Source organism: Melanerpes formicivorus, unplaced genomic scaffold, assembly GCF_026170545.1.
Source record: "Melanerpes formicivorus ecotype bairdi unplaced genomic scaffold, bMelFor1.0.p_v2 SCAF_12, whole genome shotgun sequence".
Classification (NCBI taxonomy): domain Eukaryota; kingdom Metazoa; phylum Chordata; class Aves; order Piciformes; family Picidae; genus Melanerpes; species Melanerpes formicivorus.
The window spans coordinates 10,908,916-10,925,855 of record NW_027142364.1 but is presented as its reverse complement, the minus strand read 5'-3'; the positions used below and the strand labels follow the sequence as shown (position 1 = coordinate 10,925,855).

General features: G+C 39.6%; 1 protein-coding gene and 1 long non-coding RNA gene across 6 annotated transcripts in view; one reads left to right on the top strand and one right to left on the bottom strand.

The window, feature by feature from the left end:
* Positions 1-16,940, bottom strand: part of LOC137444507 (uncharacterized) — a 62,229-nt gene that overhangs the window by 9,756 nt on the left and 35,533 nt on the right. For both annotated transcript variants that reach the window (XR_010988176.1, XR_010988177.1), the window contains 3 exons: positions 15,992-16,194; positions 2,430-2,605; positions 1,282-1,384 (listed from right to left, as the gene is read on the bottom strand). This is a non-coding gene — a long non-coding RNA (uncharacterized lncRNA). The remainder of the gene's footprint in view (positions 1-1,281; positions 1,385-2,429; positions 2,606-15,991; positions 16,195-16,940) is intronic.
* Positions 1-16,940, top strand: part of UGGT1 (UDP-glucose glycoprotein glucosyltransferase 1) — a 45,460-nt gene that overhangs the window by 16,570 nt on the left and 11,950 nt on the right. For 3 of the 4 annotated variants that reach the window (XM_068145271.1, XM_068145273.1, XM_068145274.1), the window contains 16 exons: positions 893-978; positions 1,451-1,586; positions 2,493-2,624; positions 4,266-4,430; positions 4,641-4,761; positions 5,552-5,650; positions 6,988-7,011; positions 7,600-7,694; positions 8,238-8,444; positions 9,007-9,138; positions 9,523-9,653; positions 12,264-12,359; positions 12,793-12,895; positions 13,430-13,509; positions 13,997-14,186; positions 15,634-15,792. In XM_068145271.1, the coding sequence (XP_068001372.1) occupies positions 893-978; positions 1,451-1,586; positions 2,493-2,624; positions 4,266-4,430; positions 4,641-4,761; positions 5,552-5,650; positions 6,988-7,011; positions 7,600-7,694; positions 8,238-8,444; positions 9,007-9,138; positions 9,523-9,653; positions 12,264-12,359; positions 12,793-12,895; positions 13,430-13,509; positions 13,997-14,186; positions 15,634-15,792 (1,956 nt within the window). The remainder of the gene's footprint in view (positions 1-892; positions 979-1,450; positions 1,587-2,492; positions 2,625-4,265; positions 4,431-4,640; positions 4,762-5,551; positions 5,651-6,987; positions 7,012-7,599; positions 7,695-8,237; positions 8,445-9,006; positions 9,139-9,522; positions 9,654-12,263; positions 12,360-12,792; positions 12,896-13,429; positions 13,510-13,996; positions 14,187-15,633; positions 15,793-16,940) is intronic. The other variant, XM_068145272.1, reaches the window with a different exon arrangement.

The following is a 16,940-nucleotide window of genomic DNA, read 5'->3' as shown; positions in this document are numbered from 1 at the left end:
TTATTTTCAACAGCAGGGACATCAGCTTTTGCACCTTACCTACATATATAGTAGAAAGCCTGTCACTGAAGTGTGTTGAGACAGGATGCTTTTCTATTCAGTATCTTCTTGACGAGGCCAAGACCTACTTCACTTATTTCAGATAAAAAGCATTTTGCACTAAGATTTGAAAAGGTGATCAGCAGCCCTCAGCTTGATCCTGGGTGTCCTCTTAGTCTTTAGGCAAACTACTTAAAGTTAGATCTAATGAGGAGTTTGCAAATTCTGTGCTGAAACTTCTGCAATGTGGCAGGGTGGCCCTATAGAACTCTGATTAGTGGCAAACAGGGACCTGAACCACCTCAAGATGTGGGAGCATTCACATGTTATCTTTTTCCCTGGAGTTCAGTACCTCTAACATTGAAATTATTGAATGAAAAGACAACACTTGCTATGAATATGCTAGATACATTCTGAGGAGCTCTATTATGTCTGGGTTGGGGCTTGCTTTGAGAATGTCATAGTATGTCTGCTCTCCAGGGTGTTGAGCAGAGCCACACTGTTTCCCTCAGCTCTGGCTAATGGCTTTCTGTCATGCACATCTTAATGGGTGGACTGCTGTACAGGCAGAGGCAGAAGCAGAGACGCTAGTGCATACTGAGGTGAAGATACAAAGTATTTTAGGAGTTTGGTCTCCTCTAGTTAAAGGAGTGGTTTGGACTGGGTATTTTAGAGGATGGATTTAAAGACTTTAGAAGAGACTATCATTTAGTGAACCTCATCTCTCTGGCAGTGTATAGAGAGGGCTGATGATAATCCTGCAGTGAGACATTAATCAAGCTCTCTCTAATCAAAAACCTGTAGCTTGACTTCTTAAGGGAACAGAAGCTTTTCACTTTCTGTTTGTGTGCAGGTGCTGATAGTGGATCCTACTCATGAGACCACAGCAGAATTACTAAATGTGGCAGAGATGTTCTTCAGTAACCACATCCCACTGAGGTACTGGCTGTATTGTAATGGGATTTTTTTAACAGCAGTTTTATTTTTGTGACTTTTGCAATTGTAAAATTCTCACTGCTAGCACACTGTAGAAATGTTACATACCATGTGTCGGTGGTTGGGAAGGGCATTTCCCAAATACTGTTTCTTACTTAAGATTTTTTAATATAACTTTTGCTACTAGTAAAACAGACTTCAGTTTAACAGTCAAAACCCCAAAACCATTAAAAGCAAGTAACCCAAACCCTTAAAAACAAGTACTTTGGATAAGAGAGATGAAAAGCAAGGCTCTGATGGACTTACCATTAGAGATTCATATGTCCCAAGTTTGATTCCTAGCTGCTCTGCTCAACATTTTGTCAGTCCAGAAAATGCCTTTATCTGAGATGACGATCATAGCTGACAGCTGTAGGAAGAGTTGATTATTTATTAGTATAACAGACTCATGATCTGGGGATTTGTTTGATTACAGGATAGGATTAGTCTTCGTGGTTGATGACTCAGATGATGTTGATGGACTTCAGGATCCAGGTGTTGCCCTCCTTAGGGCGTATAATTATGTGGCACAAGAAATGGACAATAATTATGCTTTCCAGACTGTCATGTCTGTAAGTATTCATTTAAAAGGGAAATCAATGTTTTAATATTTTCCATGTATATAGGGTTATATTTATGTGCTAATATGTAGAAGACCGTTTTGACTCATTATTCAGAATGTCTTCAAATTCTAGTACCACACAGTACATTTCTTTGTAAAGCACTTTGACCTCACTTCAACAAATGAGACCACATTTAAATGTGATGCTTAACACTCTTGCATGTTCTTCAGATCCTGCTTCTCTGCTTGTTCTGCCAATGAGTTCTAACCTGCTGTATCCTTCAGTATTGCAATTTGTTTTGGGAACAGTTTCTGCTGCATACTTTTGTCTCATCAAAAGATAATGCAGGTGCTAGTAAATGCATTTTTGCTTGTGGTTTGATACTACTGTAAAAATTAACAAGCTGGGGCACACTGTAACATCAAACTGCTGGTGACTTGAAGACTTTTAATCTCATTCTTTCGGATATGTATTTTTAAGCTGACGTAAAATCTTGTGCCTACAAGAGGGAAATGGTTACCCACTTTACGTGTGAGATCTGTTGTACTGCTTATAAGCATGCCTTCTGTTCTGAAGGGGAGGGTAACTCTTTGAGTATGCTTTACTTGAGCCTTTTCTCCCCTAAGCACTACTCTTCCCCCTCAAATAGCTTTTCTAATTAAAGATGCAAGTTATTACGTAAAGAAATACATGACATTTACCTCCTTGCAATCTCACTGGAACCACTATGAGGTAAAGCAATAACACAGGTTAAAAGTGCTTAGGAGCTGCCATTGCAGCTAGTAAATATGTGTTTTGCAGTCTGGTTGTTAATGCCTTATTATAATTACTGGAATACAGGTGACAACTTACCTTTGATAAGGACAGAAGTTTTACAGTTGCAGCTGTAAACTTGTACTTGTATCCTCCTTTCAGATATATAACAAAGTAAAAACAGGAGACCAGCTGCGAGTGGAGCATGTGGTTAGTGTTCTTGAGAAACAGTATCCTTATGTGGAAGTCAACAGCATTCTGGGAATTGATTCTGCCTATGATCAAAACAGAAAGGTAAGAATTAAGGAAAGAGAGCTTTTAAAACTTGTTCACCATGATTTTGCAAATATATTTACACACACTTTCTTGATCCAGTTCTCTTACAAACTGGTAGTTATTTTGTTACTGCACTGGGTGACTTTTACTAACACTTTTAGTGAGTATTTATGTTCAGCACAAAGCTTTATGTAATATATATATTTATAAATCTACATATGTAGTATGAGAACCAAGATAACTTTCTTGTGGCCTCTAAGTTACGCTTTCATTCTGGTATGCAGAGTTCTAATAGAGTTCAAAATTGCTTGGAAAACAATCAAGGTGATGGAATGGTTTATAAGCAAACCAAGGGGCTTAACATCTGGGAGGGGCTAGTGTGGTGTTTCTCAATCAGCATTTGGTCACTGTGGGAGATAAAGAATGGCGACATTCAGAATGCCTTTCCTGTAGCAAAGCATTCAACTATCTCCCTAAAATATCTGAAAGTTGCCTGTAGGGCTGACACTCTTCTCTATGGAGAAAACTGGGAGAGCACATCACTACTGAATAACTCCTATGTGAGATGAAACAGATTTTATTTGAAGTTCTGCAGGGAGATGTTTATCTCTCTGTTGAATATTCTAACAGAAAGAATGAAAATACTCTCTACACTAGCTCTGTAACACAGATGATTCTGATTGTGGTCAGGGTTACGTAAACAGGCTTGTACGCACACACGCTTTCTATCTTCTGATGCAGAGAAGTGAAGGGAAATGCATCTTGAGGAAATCAACCCCCAGAAAAGACAGGCTGATTTCTATGACAGGAGAGGTCTTTCCAGTTTATGAATCAAACAAAACAAAACTACCATCATGGCCGCTGCCCTACCCCTCAAAAATCCTAACACATGCAAAGTGCTCTCCTGCAGAAGGTTTGGGAGGCCCTTCTGGAGGCGCTGCTGTAACTGATGTACCTGACACCATTCAGCACTACCACACTGCAAAGCCTTCCAGTAGGGAAGGAAGCCTTTAAAAGGAGCTTATCTCCACATAAAGGATACAAGTTAAACCAGCGCTGAGCACTTCTTCATGTGATCTGAGCATTGTGGTTTTTGTGTCCTTGAGAGATCTTGAAAGCCCTCAACAAGGACCTCTAAACAATAGAACCTGATTAACTTCAGTCCATGGCAATAATGATGGTGCATTTTGGAGTGGTTACACAAAATGGGAAAATCTGTCATGGCATAATAACCTCCTGCCCCACACTAAGTGTTCTTTCACAAGTTTTAAGAAACATATTCTTAAAAACTAAAAAGAAAAAACCCTCTAACCTTCCTTCCCTTACAACTATGGCTTCTTGCATTGCTTCCATATGCAACAGCAGATTTCCTGTTGTGTGTTTTTTGCTATTACCACAAGTGCTCATTAGAATGATTTACAGTATGAACTTTATGCAATATCTTTTTTGCTGCAAAACTCTGAAAGTACATCCTGTGCATGTAAGATACAGAAAAGTGTCTTATGGAATGTGTAAAATTACTACTTTCCGTATTCTACAGAAGCTGGAGGGACATCTTAGTGTGTTTAGTATAGACTGGTGTGGATAGTGCATGGAAACGTTACGAACCCTGGTGGTAATGGGCTGACTTGGTAAAGTTCCTTCTTTCCCTGTATTCAGGCAGCGAGAGGTTACTATGAGCAAACAGGTGTAGGTCCTCTCCCTGTTGTGCTTTTCAATGGAATGCCTTTTCAAAAAGATCAGCTGGATCCTGATGACCTTGAGACAGTGACAATGCACAAAATCCTGGAAACCACAAGCATCTTCCAGCGAGCCGTGTACCTGGTAGGTGCTCTGTTCAGCTGGGTTTGAAAAAGGTGACTGCAAAACCTCTGAATCTGTGAGATATTAACTTGCTCGCATCATTTCTTGGGGTTTTGGCTTTTTGTTGGCAGTGGTTTTTTTGTTTCTAGTTGGTTTTAGTTTTTTTTTAAGTTACCTAAGACAAATATACATATGAAATAACAAATGTTACTTCTTTCTTGTTTCCCTCAGGGTGAATTATCTAATGACCAAGATGTAGTTGAGTATATCATGAACCAGCCTAATGTTGTTCCAAGAATTAACTCAAGAATCTTAATGTCTGACAGAGAGTATCTGGATCTCACAGGAATGAGTAAGGGATGCTTCTAATTGCATTAAACCTGAAGTATCTGAGTCAAAGACTTCTGCTGTCCCAATGGAAAGCCCAAGTGGCCAAGCATTAATAGCAGCTCAAGCTGTGTTCTAGCCCTGATCCTGGGAGAGAGGTTATGTACAGTAGCAACATTAATGTCTGCAGATTTTTCAAGACATGAATTTGTTTTAAACAAATCTTTAAGGGAATAATAGTAAGTTGAGGAATTAGCAATGCCAGCAAAAGCAAAGAGCAGCCATATAATGTATTGAGCAAGACCTTGCTCCTCATCTCTAACCTTTTTTTTGAGCAGAGATTGGCAGTTGTCTCTGGAATTACTTAAGACTTCACAGAACTTTTCATGGCTAAGCATACTGCCATCCAGTGCAGTGACCCTGCAATATAATGAGAGTATTGCAAAAACACTTCTAGAACTGAATTTTTTCGAGTTACTTGACAAACAGTGACACAGTAGATTTTAAAATGTGTACCATTTACATAAAGTAACTTCAACTAAATGAGACATAGCAATTCTTTCATCTGACTTCTGCATCTCAAATATGCAGTGGAGTTATTAATGTCACTTACAATACAAAAATGTACCTTATGAGACAACAAAAATACATTCCTCGGCTTATACATTAACAGGGGAAATGAGACATAAAAAGCAGTATCACAAGGAGCAAAATGGAACGTGTTCTTAATGTTCTGGTGGTAGCAGTGGTTTGGTTTTTTTTTCATTATACATGGAATAGTTGCTTTGGCATCTAATGCTTTTTGTTGTCCTCAGATAACTTTTACGTGGATGACTTTGCTCGATTTACCACACTGGAGTCCAAAGACAAGACAGCTGCTGTTGCAAACAGCATGACCTACTTAACAAAGAAAGGTAACATTTGCAGTGGCTTATGAACTCAAATCTGATCTGCTTTGTGTTTTAAAGCATAGTTTAGAGCGCTGAATATACACATAGAGCACTGTTTGGGCAGGTGGGTAATGGTGCAATCTAGAAAGAACGATACCTATATAGAGCAAGAATGTCTCCCTCTTTAAAACCAGTACAACCTGCAAGGATAACGAAGTCCACTCAGCCTGCTTTTGCTATATTGCAAATGACCACCAGAAATGCAGCAGTGACAGCTCTGATCTTGTAGCAATACTTAATAGAAAGATACAAAAAGGCTTCTACTTCTGTCTCATAATTCAGAATTACTAAAAGTTAGATCAGTTCAGATGACAGTTGTTATGGACTATGATATAAATGGTCTGTGCTTTTTTATTGCTGCAGGGCAGATACTGCTTTTTCAATACTGTTTTATTACAGTTAGACATAACATTTCCCATTAGTGTTGAAACTCAGCAGTACTTCCCAATGTAAGAAATGCCTGCACAGACATCACACACAACTTAATCAGGCTGTTCCTACGTCCACTGCAGTTAGCTATCATAAATAATCTGCTGTCATTTGAACCAATTCCTCTTGTCCCATCTGTCATTTTCACTTGACCCTCACAAGTTTTCCCAGTAGTATCTCCAGCCACAGCCATCTGCATACACTGCCTTAAATGTTCCCACTGTCCTTCTGTCTAGAATTTGCCCTTGATTCATGCTCAGTCACTTAGATCTGAGTAAGTTTCTTGTGTTCCCTTTGTAGAGTCTTAATTAAACCTACACCTCTGCACACTGATTTGAAAGCGTGCATTAATTTGCAATCCCACGAGTTAGCTGTTTTAGGTCACTGCCTCTTTGTCACTTAAGATATTTAATAACTGGTGTCTGATTACAGTAATGCCATAGCACATTAATTTTCCAAAATAAAAGGAAAGTTATAAATATTGCTTGCTCAGTAACAGTACTGAAATAGCACTGTCATGCTCATTTTTAAAGAAGGAAGATCACAGAAATGGTTAATGTCCAAATCATAATGGCATAGCAGTTTTTGCAAATGGTCTGCAGAGTGATGCCTTCAGAGTGTGGTATGCCAGTGGTAGTATGTAGTACAATTAGTGCTGTAGCATGAAAATAAAGCATCCATCTATTTCAGGGGAAGAAAAAGTCAAAGCCTATTCCAATAAAATTGATACGATCTCCTTGCTTGTTGGATTTAAACTTTGGCAATTCAGTTACAGCCAGTGCAGCGCTGCGGCTTCTTGATACACACTGAGATTGCTATCAAATGATTAATGTCTCTCTTCTTTCTCTCCTTCCTTTCTGCTTTTTGACCAGGAATGTCTTCCAAGGAGATCTATGGTAATCGCTTTAGCATCTCATATGTTGGTCTGAGAATTTTCTGGTTCCTTTACAGTATTGGCTTTAGAACCAGCAGAAAATGAAGAAAGCTGCCTAAATGCATGTTTGCTTCAGCACTTTCTTCTCTGTACAACACTGACTTTGTCAACTAACAGCTTCAGTACTAAGAAGTGAAGGTTCTATAGGTTGGACGCAATGATCTTGAAGGTGTCTTCCAACCTGGTTTATTCTCTTCTATTCTATTCTATGTGCTATGTCTGTACCCTAGTTGGAATCTGGAAGTTATTTCTAGGTTCCTTGATAATTCTAAATTAAAAGGTTAGCAAGCAAAGAAAAATCCAAATTAAAACCAGTGATGCATGCTGTCCTAATGTGGTTTTTCTGGATGAGGTGAAAGAAACCTAATACAATACCTATACTATTATTCTTGTCTTGCCAGACTTCCTAGCTTAGCTTAATCCATACCTTTCCCATATAACTTCACTTTTTTTGAAATCTTTGCATGTGCATCATATTTTTCCTCCAAATAAGAGAAAACAAGCTTCCCTTCACCCTCAAGTTTCTCCTACCTTTTTTTTGTAATTGCAGATGATTCCTTTGTTAGACCAGTTACTTTCTGGATTGTTGGTGATTTTGATAAACCTTCAGGAAGGCAATTGTTGTATGATGCAATTAAACATCAGGTAGGTAATCTTTTCCTTTGAACAGGTTAGCACGAGGGAAGAGGTGTGCAAAACACCAGTTGTGCTGCTTCCTGTTGTATGACCTGAGGAGACTGGTTTTCCCTGCAGCATCTCTAATTTCCAGACTCATCTTATTTGAAGAGGCTGAAACATTGCTGACCTTGTACTAGGACAGAATGCCCCTCTTGGCACTATGCATATAAATGAGGATGCTGTTTTAAGCCAATGGCTCTAAATTGAAGATGTCTGTGTTCTGGTTTGGAGATGAATGTGATCATTACTGTCTTCTCCAGACTGTGGTCTATTCTCTTACATATCTCTAGCACAGTATTATCTAGAAGATTTCTGCCACAGTGGTGACTTACATGTAAACTAAATGTTACATTATTTCATTCATCCCTTTAACCTGTGCTTCTAATTATGTAATTTTGAATCTGGATTTCTGGTTAAGACATAGCTTTTGCTGTAGTGTTTATTATAATAGACTTTTCATTTAAAACACACCTGGAAACCTAAAACTTTCCTACTGCCTCTTTTGTTCAGAAATCCAGCAATAACGTTCGAATTGGCATGATCAATAATCCTAGCGAAGATCCGAACAGCCAGAATACACTCGTTGCTAAAGCCATATGGGCAGCCTTACAGACACAAACATCAAACAATGCCAAGAACTTCATCACCAAAATGGCAAAAGAAGAAACTGCCAAGGCACTGGAGGCAGGAGCTGACATCTTAGAATTTGCTGTTGGGGTAAGTATGTTTGTTGGCATTTCCAAAGGTAGAGTGCTTTCCTTATACTTCAGATTATTTTTTTGTGTGCACTGTGTTTATATGACAGAGATGCAGGAACAACTGAGAGTAACACTGTGGCTCTGATGTTTTGGGTTTTTTTTTCTCTGAAAGGCAAACTTTCCTCAATATAACAGTCCTTCTAAATATTAAATAAATCTTTGTAAGTAAATCAAAGTGAAACTTTGGAAGGTCAAAAGGAGTGCAGTCAGGGATCTGTTGAAGCGAGTACATTGTAGGCTTAAAAATGTTAGGCAAGAATCACATAAGGACAGAAGAAATCAACAACTGGTTTAAGTAGCAACCATTACCGGGGCTGTGGCCCTTCACATCAGAAGTTGGAATACTGTTTGAAAGTAAGAGGCAAGAACTAGGTTTAGGAGCACAAAGAAAGGGTCTGTGGGGATAAATTTTAGCAAGACACAAAGATGTTCTTGAATGGAAACAAGAGTTGCATTTAAAAAAAAGTGTGCAAAGGTTTACTTTTCTTCTCATTACAATAGCAAATATTCTTTTCTTTCAGGGTATGGATGTCGATATTTTCAAAGAAGCCTTTGAGTCTCCTAAGGTGGATTTTATTCTGTCTCATGCTATATATTGCAGAGATGTTCTAAAGCTGAAGAAGGGACAGAGGGCTGTGATCAGCAATGGAAGGGTGAGATCAACAGCAGACAGTAAAAGAAACAGACCTTGAGCAGCAGATGCAGAGCCTCAGCTTCTGAATGCTAGAGGAGTGAGATTTGCTGGAGCCTGGCTGGACTACAGAAAGTGGCCTGGTGTCCTGTTGCCCCTTCAAGATGCACTATTGCTTGTATAACTTATTATGCCAAACTTCTACAAAGCAAGCCAAGTTTTAAGCATGCATTTTATGCCTTGGTTTTAATTAACTAGATTTATCTGTCAAGTTCTACTGCCACTAACATTAATACCAGCCTCAGCAGCTGACACCCATTGAGGCTGCACTGGAGTATTTATTTAATACATCTTTTATTTAACACACCTTTTCCTAATAATGCTGATCCAGCTTTTTTTTTTGTAGATTATTGGCCCATTAGAGGATGGTGAGATGTTCAATCAGGATGATTTTCATCTCCTTGAGAATATTATACTAAAGACATCAGGACAGAAAATCAAATCTCAGATTCAGCAGTTGGGATTTGAAGAAGATCTGTAAGTAAATACTGAGAGGCTTGCACAAAGTGGTGTGACTGATAATGTAGCCTGGATAAAGCTTTGTGTAGGTGTTAGACACACCTGTGTTTTGTATGGCTTACCTATTCAGAGGGGCAAGTGGGGAACCAAAAAGACATAGATTATGTGGTTTAAAGTGCTTTAGTGACTCTTTCGTAGTTCACAATCTCCTGGAAGTATGGAGAGGAAACTCTACCCCTAGACTGAGGAGGCAGTTCTGAGAGCACTGGCAACCCCTACTATGGTACTGTGCTGAGAGTTCATTGTTCTTGATGCATTATCTAGTAGCAACCTATCATGGCTGGTCCATTACCTCATAATGGAAGTTGGAGTAGTTGTGTTGGCTGGAGCCTCAATTTCAAGCAGTAAGAAACTGGGAAAGTGCCCAAGTCTGTAGGAATTTGCCATAGAAGCATACTAAGAGAATGTGATGCAGTAAATCTACTGGTACTCACTGGGGTAGTCCCTGGATCACAGCATGGGTGGCAACAACCTGCTGTTTACACATGAGGAGTTCAGGAAGTGGTTTCTTGTATTGAGGGAGGGAAGGGATACAGGTGGGCTGAAAAAATAAAGAATGAGGATGGTCATGCATTCTCCAGGGGTTAAATTAATTGCTGTATTCATGTAGATGAAGGTTCATCCAAGATTTAGTTGACTTTGGTGACAGCTTTACTAACAGCAGATGTCTTTGTGCAGATAACTGTTTGCTGCCATGAGGCCTGTTAGGCAATAATAAAAACTGCTGCACAATATTACCTTTATTCTGGAACATGCTTTCTGCACCAGATCACCTATCTGCTCCTCTGAAGTGGAAGTGAAGCCTAACTTTTCCTTAATACTTAGGCCTTCAGACTTCTCATGGGTTTTATTCCAGCTAACTCTTAACTTGTTGGAAAGATGGCGAGAGCCATTCCTCATTCTCTCTACAACTACCTGAAGGGGGATTGTAAACAGGCAGAGGTTGGTCTCTTCTCCCAGGCAGCCAGCACCACAACAAGAGGACACAGTCTCAGGCTGTGCCAGGGGAAGTTCAGGCTGGAGGTCAGGAGGAAGTTTTACACAGAGAGAGTGATTGTCCATTGGAATGGACTGCCCGGGGAGGTGGTGGAGTTGCCGTCACTGGAGGTGTTCAGGAGGAGACTTGACAGGGTGCTTGGTTACATGGGTTAGTTGATTAGGTGGTGTTGGGTGATAGGTTGGACGCGATGATCTTGAAGGTCTCTTCCAACCTGGTTTATTCTATTCTATTCTATTCAACATAAACTGACACGCTGTCTCAAACCATTTACCTCCAATATGTCAGACTTGATAATTCCTGTGTAGGATTACTATGGTATTGATTTAAAAGCAGAAAGAAGGGAAGGAAATGAGACACTGGAGTATGCTTTCTGAATCTATTTGCAGTTCACTGAAGTGCCTCTTGGCCTATCAATGTAGCAAAATTTAGTAATATATTTCGCTGTCAGTACTACAGAACCATGTAAACTGCTTCTAACTTTTGAAAGAAACAACAGGAAAAGAGAGAGAGATGAGGAAATTAAAATCATGGTTGTAGGTAATTACTGCAAAAAGCACAGGGGTCATCTTCATGTTCATAGGAACTGAGTTCCCACACAAATGGACTTCATAGCTAAGACAACAGTTTCACATTTTGCATTATATTTTTCAGTGGTGCTCTTTGACTGTTAAAAGCTGGTCAAGTAAGTTAAGCACAAGGGCTTTGTGCAGGAATCTTGTGCAATTCTAAATCTCTGGGGGAGAGATCTAAACAGCATTCCAGACAGTTGCATCCATTGGTGTTCTGGGTATAGTTTGAACATAAGCTCATTTTGGACCAAGTTTTTTTCAAAAGCTTTTGAAATTTCCTGCTGCATGGGAGAACTCTGGAGGCTTCACCAGGCTTGTGGGTTCGGTGTGAACAATTTAAACAGCCCTCATTATAAATCTATGAGACTTCCTTAATTCAGGAAAAGCTGACAGACCTTTAAGTTACAGTATTGCTTCTTGGCTAAGCTGTGATGCACAAACCAATTTTCATTGAACTTTCAAGAGGTTTTTTACACTTTCAAGATTAGATATATTCTTAAAATACTAGACTGAAAATTTATGGGAGGAATAAAAAGGAAGAGGTTGTCAGAAGTCATTTGCTTTTAAAAATAGGACCCCTCTCTCTGAAAAGTTTTTCCACAAACAGGATTGCTTCCTAGTTTTTAGCGTTGCAGTGTAAAATGCTAAGATCAAACAAGGGTTTGACCTGAATGCCTGAAAGGTCTAAAAGAGGTTGGTGAAGTTCAAGAACACAGTACTGTAGCATGCTTGACTCCTAAAATACCAGCTGTTCTGTATTTGTTAGAGCTAAACCTTTTGGTACCCTCAGTAATAAGGCTGCAACCTGTTTAAATTAATGGCAGATTAACCCTGAAAGATGTTCAGTTCTTCAGAGTTTGTTTAGTGAGGTAGTAGAAGCATTTAGTTTGTGTATATGAATTTGGTCTGGCTTCCCCTGCTGCTGTCAGAAACATGCTAAGTACACACATTTTCTGAGTATCTGTAAACCTTGATTTTCCTCTTTGGTTCTTTTTTCAGTGCAAGTGATTTGGTAATGAAAGTGGATGCTCTTCTTTCTGCTCAGCCAAAAGGTGATGCAAGGATCGAGTACCATTTCTTTGAAGAACGACACAGGTACAGGTTTGCTGAGCAATCTGCTCTTCCTTCTCTTTTAACCTTCTCTTAGTTTTATGTTGCATTTAGCTTTAAAAACAAATAAACCCTAAGCAGTAATACAAGAGTCTCCAACAATTTTCAGGGCACAGTGAGATTCTAGAAATTAATTTTATCTCTCTATCTGTCTCTGAAAATTGTATATATATATATCTATATATCTATATAATCATAGAATGTTTTGGGTTGGAAGGAACCTTTCAAGGTCATCTGTCAGATGTATATATGTTTGTTGGTTTTTTGTTGGTTTGGTTTGGTTTTTTTCTTCTATCTACTTTCAGAAGAAAGCATTCAGGAAGTAATTTGAGTTCAGAATGAGCTGGATATTTGTTTTCTTACACTCATTCATGTGTTTTGTGCTTTACATTTCTCTTTTTTTCCCCCTTCTGTTTAGTGCAGTTAAACTGAGACCAAAAGAGGGGGAGACATACTTTGATGTCGTGGCCATTGTTGATCCTGTGACCAGAGATGCCCAAAGACTTGCTCCGTTACTGCTGGTACGTATGCAGTGTTGGAAGGCAGTTTATGGCAATTTCAAGAAGTTGTCTTACTTGAGTAATTTTACAAGGCAGTTGTCCTCCTTGACTGACTGGGTGGTGACCAGTGGCCTTCTAATAGTGTGTCCAAGTTGCATGATACATTTATTAGTGGGAAAACTAATCACGCTCTACTATACACTGACAAGATTATGCTTAGATCTAGATAGCATTTAGTTTCACCATCTTAATAGTTTAGCTTGCTGTGATTCTTGTTACCGAGGTGGATAGTCTCTGCAGCCCAAAAAGAATGCCTGCAGTGTGAGGGAGCAGGTGACTGTTCTTAAAGCCACTAATTAAAAGGTGAGGGTGGAGTTGGAGTAGATATCACTAAGGTTCCTTCCAAGCTAAGTCATTCTGTAATGATAAAGCAAATAATGAGAAGGGAGGACTGAGAATGAGCAGTAACATGCCTCCTTGAGGTCCCAGCTATAAAAACAGTGATCAGCTTACCTAGTTAGCATTTTAAGGGATGCCTTTTTCTCATTATTTTAGGTTTTGAACCAATTGATAAATATGAACCTGAGAGTGTTTATGAACTGTCAGTCCAAGCTTTCTGACATGCCACTGAAAAGGTAAGGAATACCATGCCAGTGTTAAAAAGAAGGAAAAACCTGTTGGAATGTGCAAGCACAAAAACACAATCAAATATCTCAGTTACGACTTTGAGCTCATTTAGATAGTAGCATGATTTCCCACAGAGAATTATGGGAACTTGTGGATAGCATATGGTAGTTCTACTGCTTTAAAAGCTGTGTGCTTTTTAGTTTTATAAATACATATATGTATGTGTGTGTACACATATATATATATACACACACACACAAACATCAAAAGGTAAATAACTTGTTAAATGTCATGGTTAAGTCTTGCACGTTCTGTTTGGTCCTTCAAGATGAAAATTGTGACCATGTTTAAGTTCAACACAACCTGTGTTGCTTTGGACAAAGCCTTGGGAGTTAGGAGGTCTGGGAAAGCCAATGGCACCAGCAAGTTTAACAAGAATGTAATATTTGCAGGTTTGCAGAAATTTGTTCTTACATTGTCTTTCTGAAATTTCAGCTTTTATCGCTACGTTTTGGAGCCAGAGATTTCTTTCACGGCAGATAACAATTTTGCTCCAGGCCCAATTGCCAAGTTTTTGGATATGCCCCAGTCTCCATTGTTCACTTTGAACCTGAATACTCCTGAGAGCTGGATGGTGGAATCTGTCAGAACCCCATATGACCTTGATAATATTTACTTAGAGGAGGTAAGAGGAACCTTTTACGGGATTTTTCCAGGGCTGCTTCTGCTTTTCATCTCTTAACCTAACTGTAAAGCCATAGAAGAACCACCAAATGGCTGATACTACTGCACATGTCAAACCTCTGATTCCCATGCCCCAGCCCCTGCTTAGATTAACTGAAAGCCTGAGAGAGAGGGGGATTAAATGCTTCAGGCATTCGAAGTACCATCCTGAGCCTCCAAATAAATAGTAGCTTTGCTCCTGCAGATGCACAATTTCCAATTCCCAATGTGGTATCTCAGTGCCGTAGCAATTAAACTGTCATTTTGGATGTGCAATGGGAGAAGATTCTTTGTGAGATTAGACTGGTATTTTCCTTGGGTAGTGTCCTCAGGCTACATCTGACTTCAGCCTAGTAGGGACCCAAGGAATTGGTATTTCTGACAGTACCATGGCACACTGTAAGAGTAATGCAGAGCAGACCAAAATGTTTCAGATGATAAATATGATGAGACCAGATTTAGAGTCGGAGTTCTGTAGCCTATCATGCACTTTTAATGAGATGCCAGACTGAACACTTACTTGACCAGATTCTCCAATAAATATATACATATATAAAAAAAAGTAAAATTATTACAACAGTCCATCCCTTTTCTTATCTGAGCATCTTACCAGTTGAGATTTCAATCTTTTTGGTCACAGGGACACTCTGAACAATGTGTGTGTGAAGTTTGTCACTTGAAGGAGCTGAATGAGGTTTTCTACATATTTGTTTAATAAAATTACTCGCTTAAAATCAAGTGTTATTTAATTATTATGCTGTAGTGGTTTGAGCCTTAACTGAGAGTTAAAAGCTCAAATGGGGAAAAGGCTGAGAATGTCTTCCCCACTTCCCCCCCACCTCCTCCCTCCAAACAGGGAGAGGAGGGAAAAAAAGGTAAGGAGCAAATCCACTAATCAACAATCTGGAGTCAGCTTGGAAGTAGAGAGGCAAATAATTTTTTTTTTTTTTCCTTCAAATATATATATATAGCAATAACAGGGAATAAGGTTCACAAGGGCAAGGAACAAGAATGGATGGGAGGGGAATAGAAAAAAAATAATACAAAACCAGTCTGTCTCTGAAGAGGCGCAGAGGCAGCAGGGAGAAAGATCAGGTCCAGCCACGTGGTTGAGGATCAGGAGAGCAGCTGCAGTAGCTCTCATCCAGCAGAGGCAGGAGCCAAAAAGCAGATCCAACAGCTATGAGGTCCTGCTTTTTATACCCTTGCTGGGCAGGGAGGGGGGAGTGGAACAGACTCAGCTTTCCCAGGGGGGGGATGCCCTTCAGGGAGTGTAAAGTACCCGCAAGCCCTCCACCCTGCTTTCTTCTTTTGTTTTCAGAAAAAAGGTGTTAACCCACCACATATGCCTGGTTTAAAAAGTAACTGAATCAGCTAGTGCTGACTTCAACAGTATTTTCTCCTTACAGGTGGATAATGTTGTAGCTGCAGAATATGAATTGGAGTACCTGCTTCTGGAAGGGCATTGCTATGATATTACTACTGGACAGCCACCTCGGGGACTCCAGTTTACACTGGGAACTTCAACCACTCCTGTCATTGTTGATACCATTGTTATGGCCAACTTGGTAAGCATTCTACTGAAACTGGCACCAAGTAAGTGGTCCTCCAGTCAGTGTGATCACTTGCATAAACTACTGAGTATTTTCCAGTATGTGGATTGTGGATTCCTGGTGTTACATTTCACTGTTACTTGCAGATAGATCAGAACCACATAATTCCTAACACTGATTTTTAAAACCATGGGTGTGCTTCTTTGTCTCCTACCTTTTCAAGATGTACTCCTTCCTTCTCAGCAAGCTGAAGGGAATCTTCTGAAGTATCTTAAAATGATGCCAGTGTTCTTAAACAACCTCTTTCCTGGGAAGGTCAGAGGGTTCTGAATCAGGTATTCCTTAGACCATCCACTCTGGTACTGTAAATCTCAGATGGACAGTTGACTTATTTTGGGACCCATTTCTTCAGAAGATCTATGGAACAAATAGAGTCAGTGTCAGTAAGAATAGTCAACATTCTAGAAAATAAAGGAAGTGTGAAAGGATGAGAATTACTTATTTAGTTGAGAAAAGGTGACAGAAACCCAAGAGTATGATTGTTCCCTGCAGCTGTCTTTATACAATAGCTGCATAAGGGCTGTTTTCAGTGTCAAAACTGGGCAGTGAGAGAGGTCACAGACTGGAATCACTGTGAGGGAAGTTCTTACACTGAATTTCTATTTCTCTGCACCTTTTTTAGCCAAGGTATATCCTATAATGATGTCATATTTCTTAGTGTTGAAAGGAAGAGGACCCTTGCTTAATGTGTGATCACATTATGTGTGTGTGTATTAGGGATTAAAACTCGGAGATAGAATAGAATAGAATAAACCAGGTTGGAAGAGACCTTGACATGACATGTCCCTGGGCAGCCTGACCTCATTGGAGGTATCCCTGCTCACTGCAGGGTGTTCGGATAAGATGACTTTTGAAAGGTCCCTCCCAACCCCATGCACTCCATGTGAATCTGTTAATTTTTCTCATTAGTCAAGCAAAGATCTGAGTACCACAGTACCCAATGCTGGATCTGGGAATCCTTGTCCTCAGCTCGGTGTCTATGCTGTGGATGTGAAGAGGCCAGCAACATGCCCTGTCCTTTTTCCTTTTTCTGAAATAAATTATTTAGTTAAAGCAAGCTGGATCACATATGGAATTGCATGCATTTGGGATTGCAGTACAGA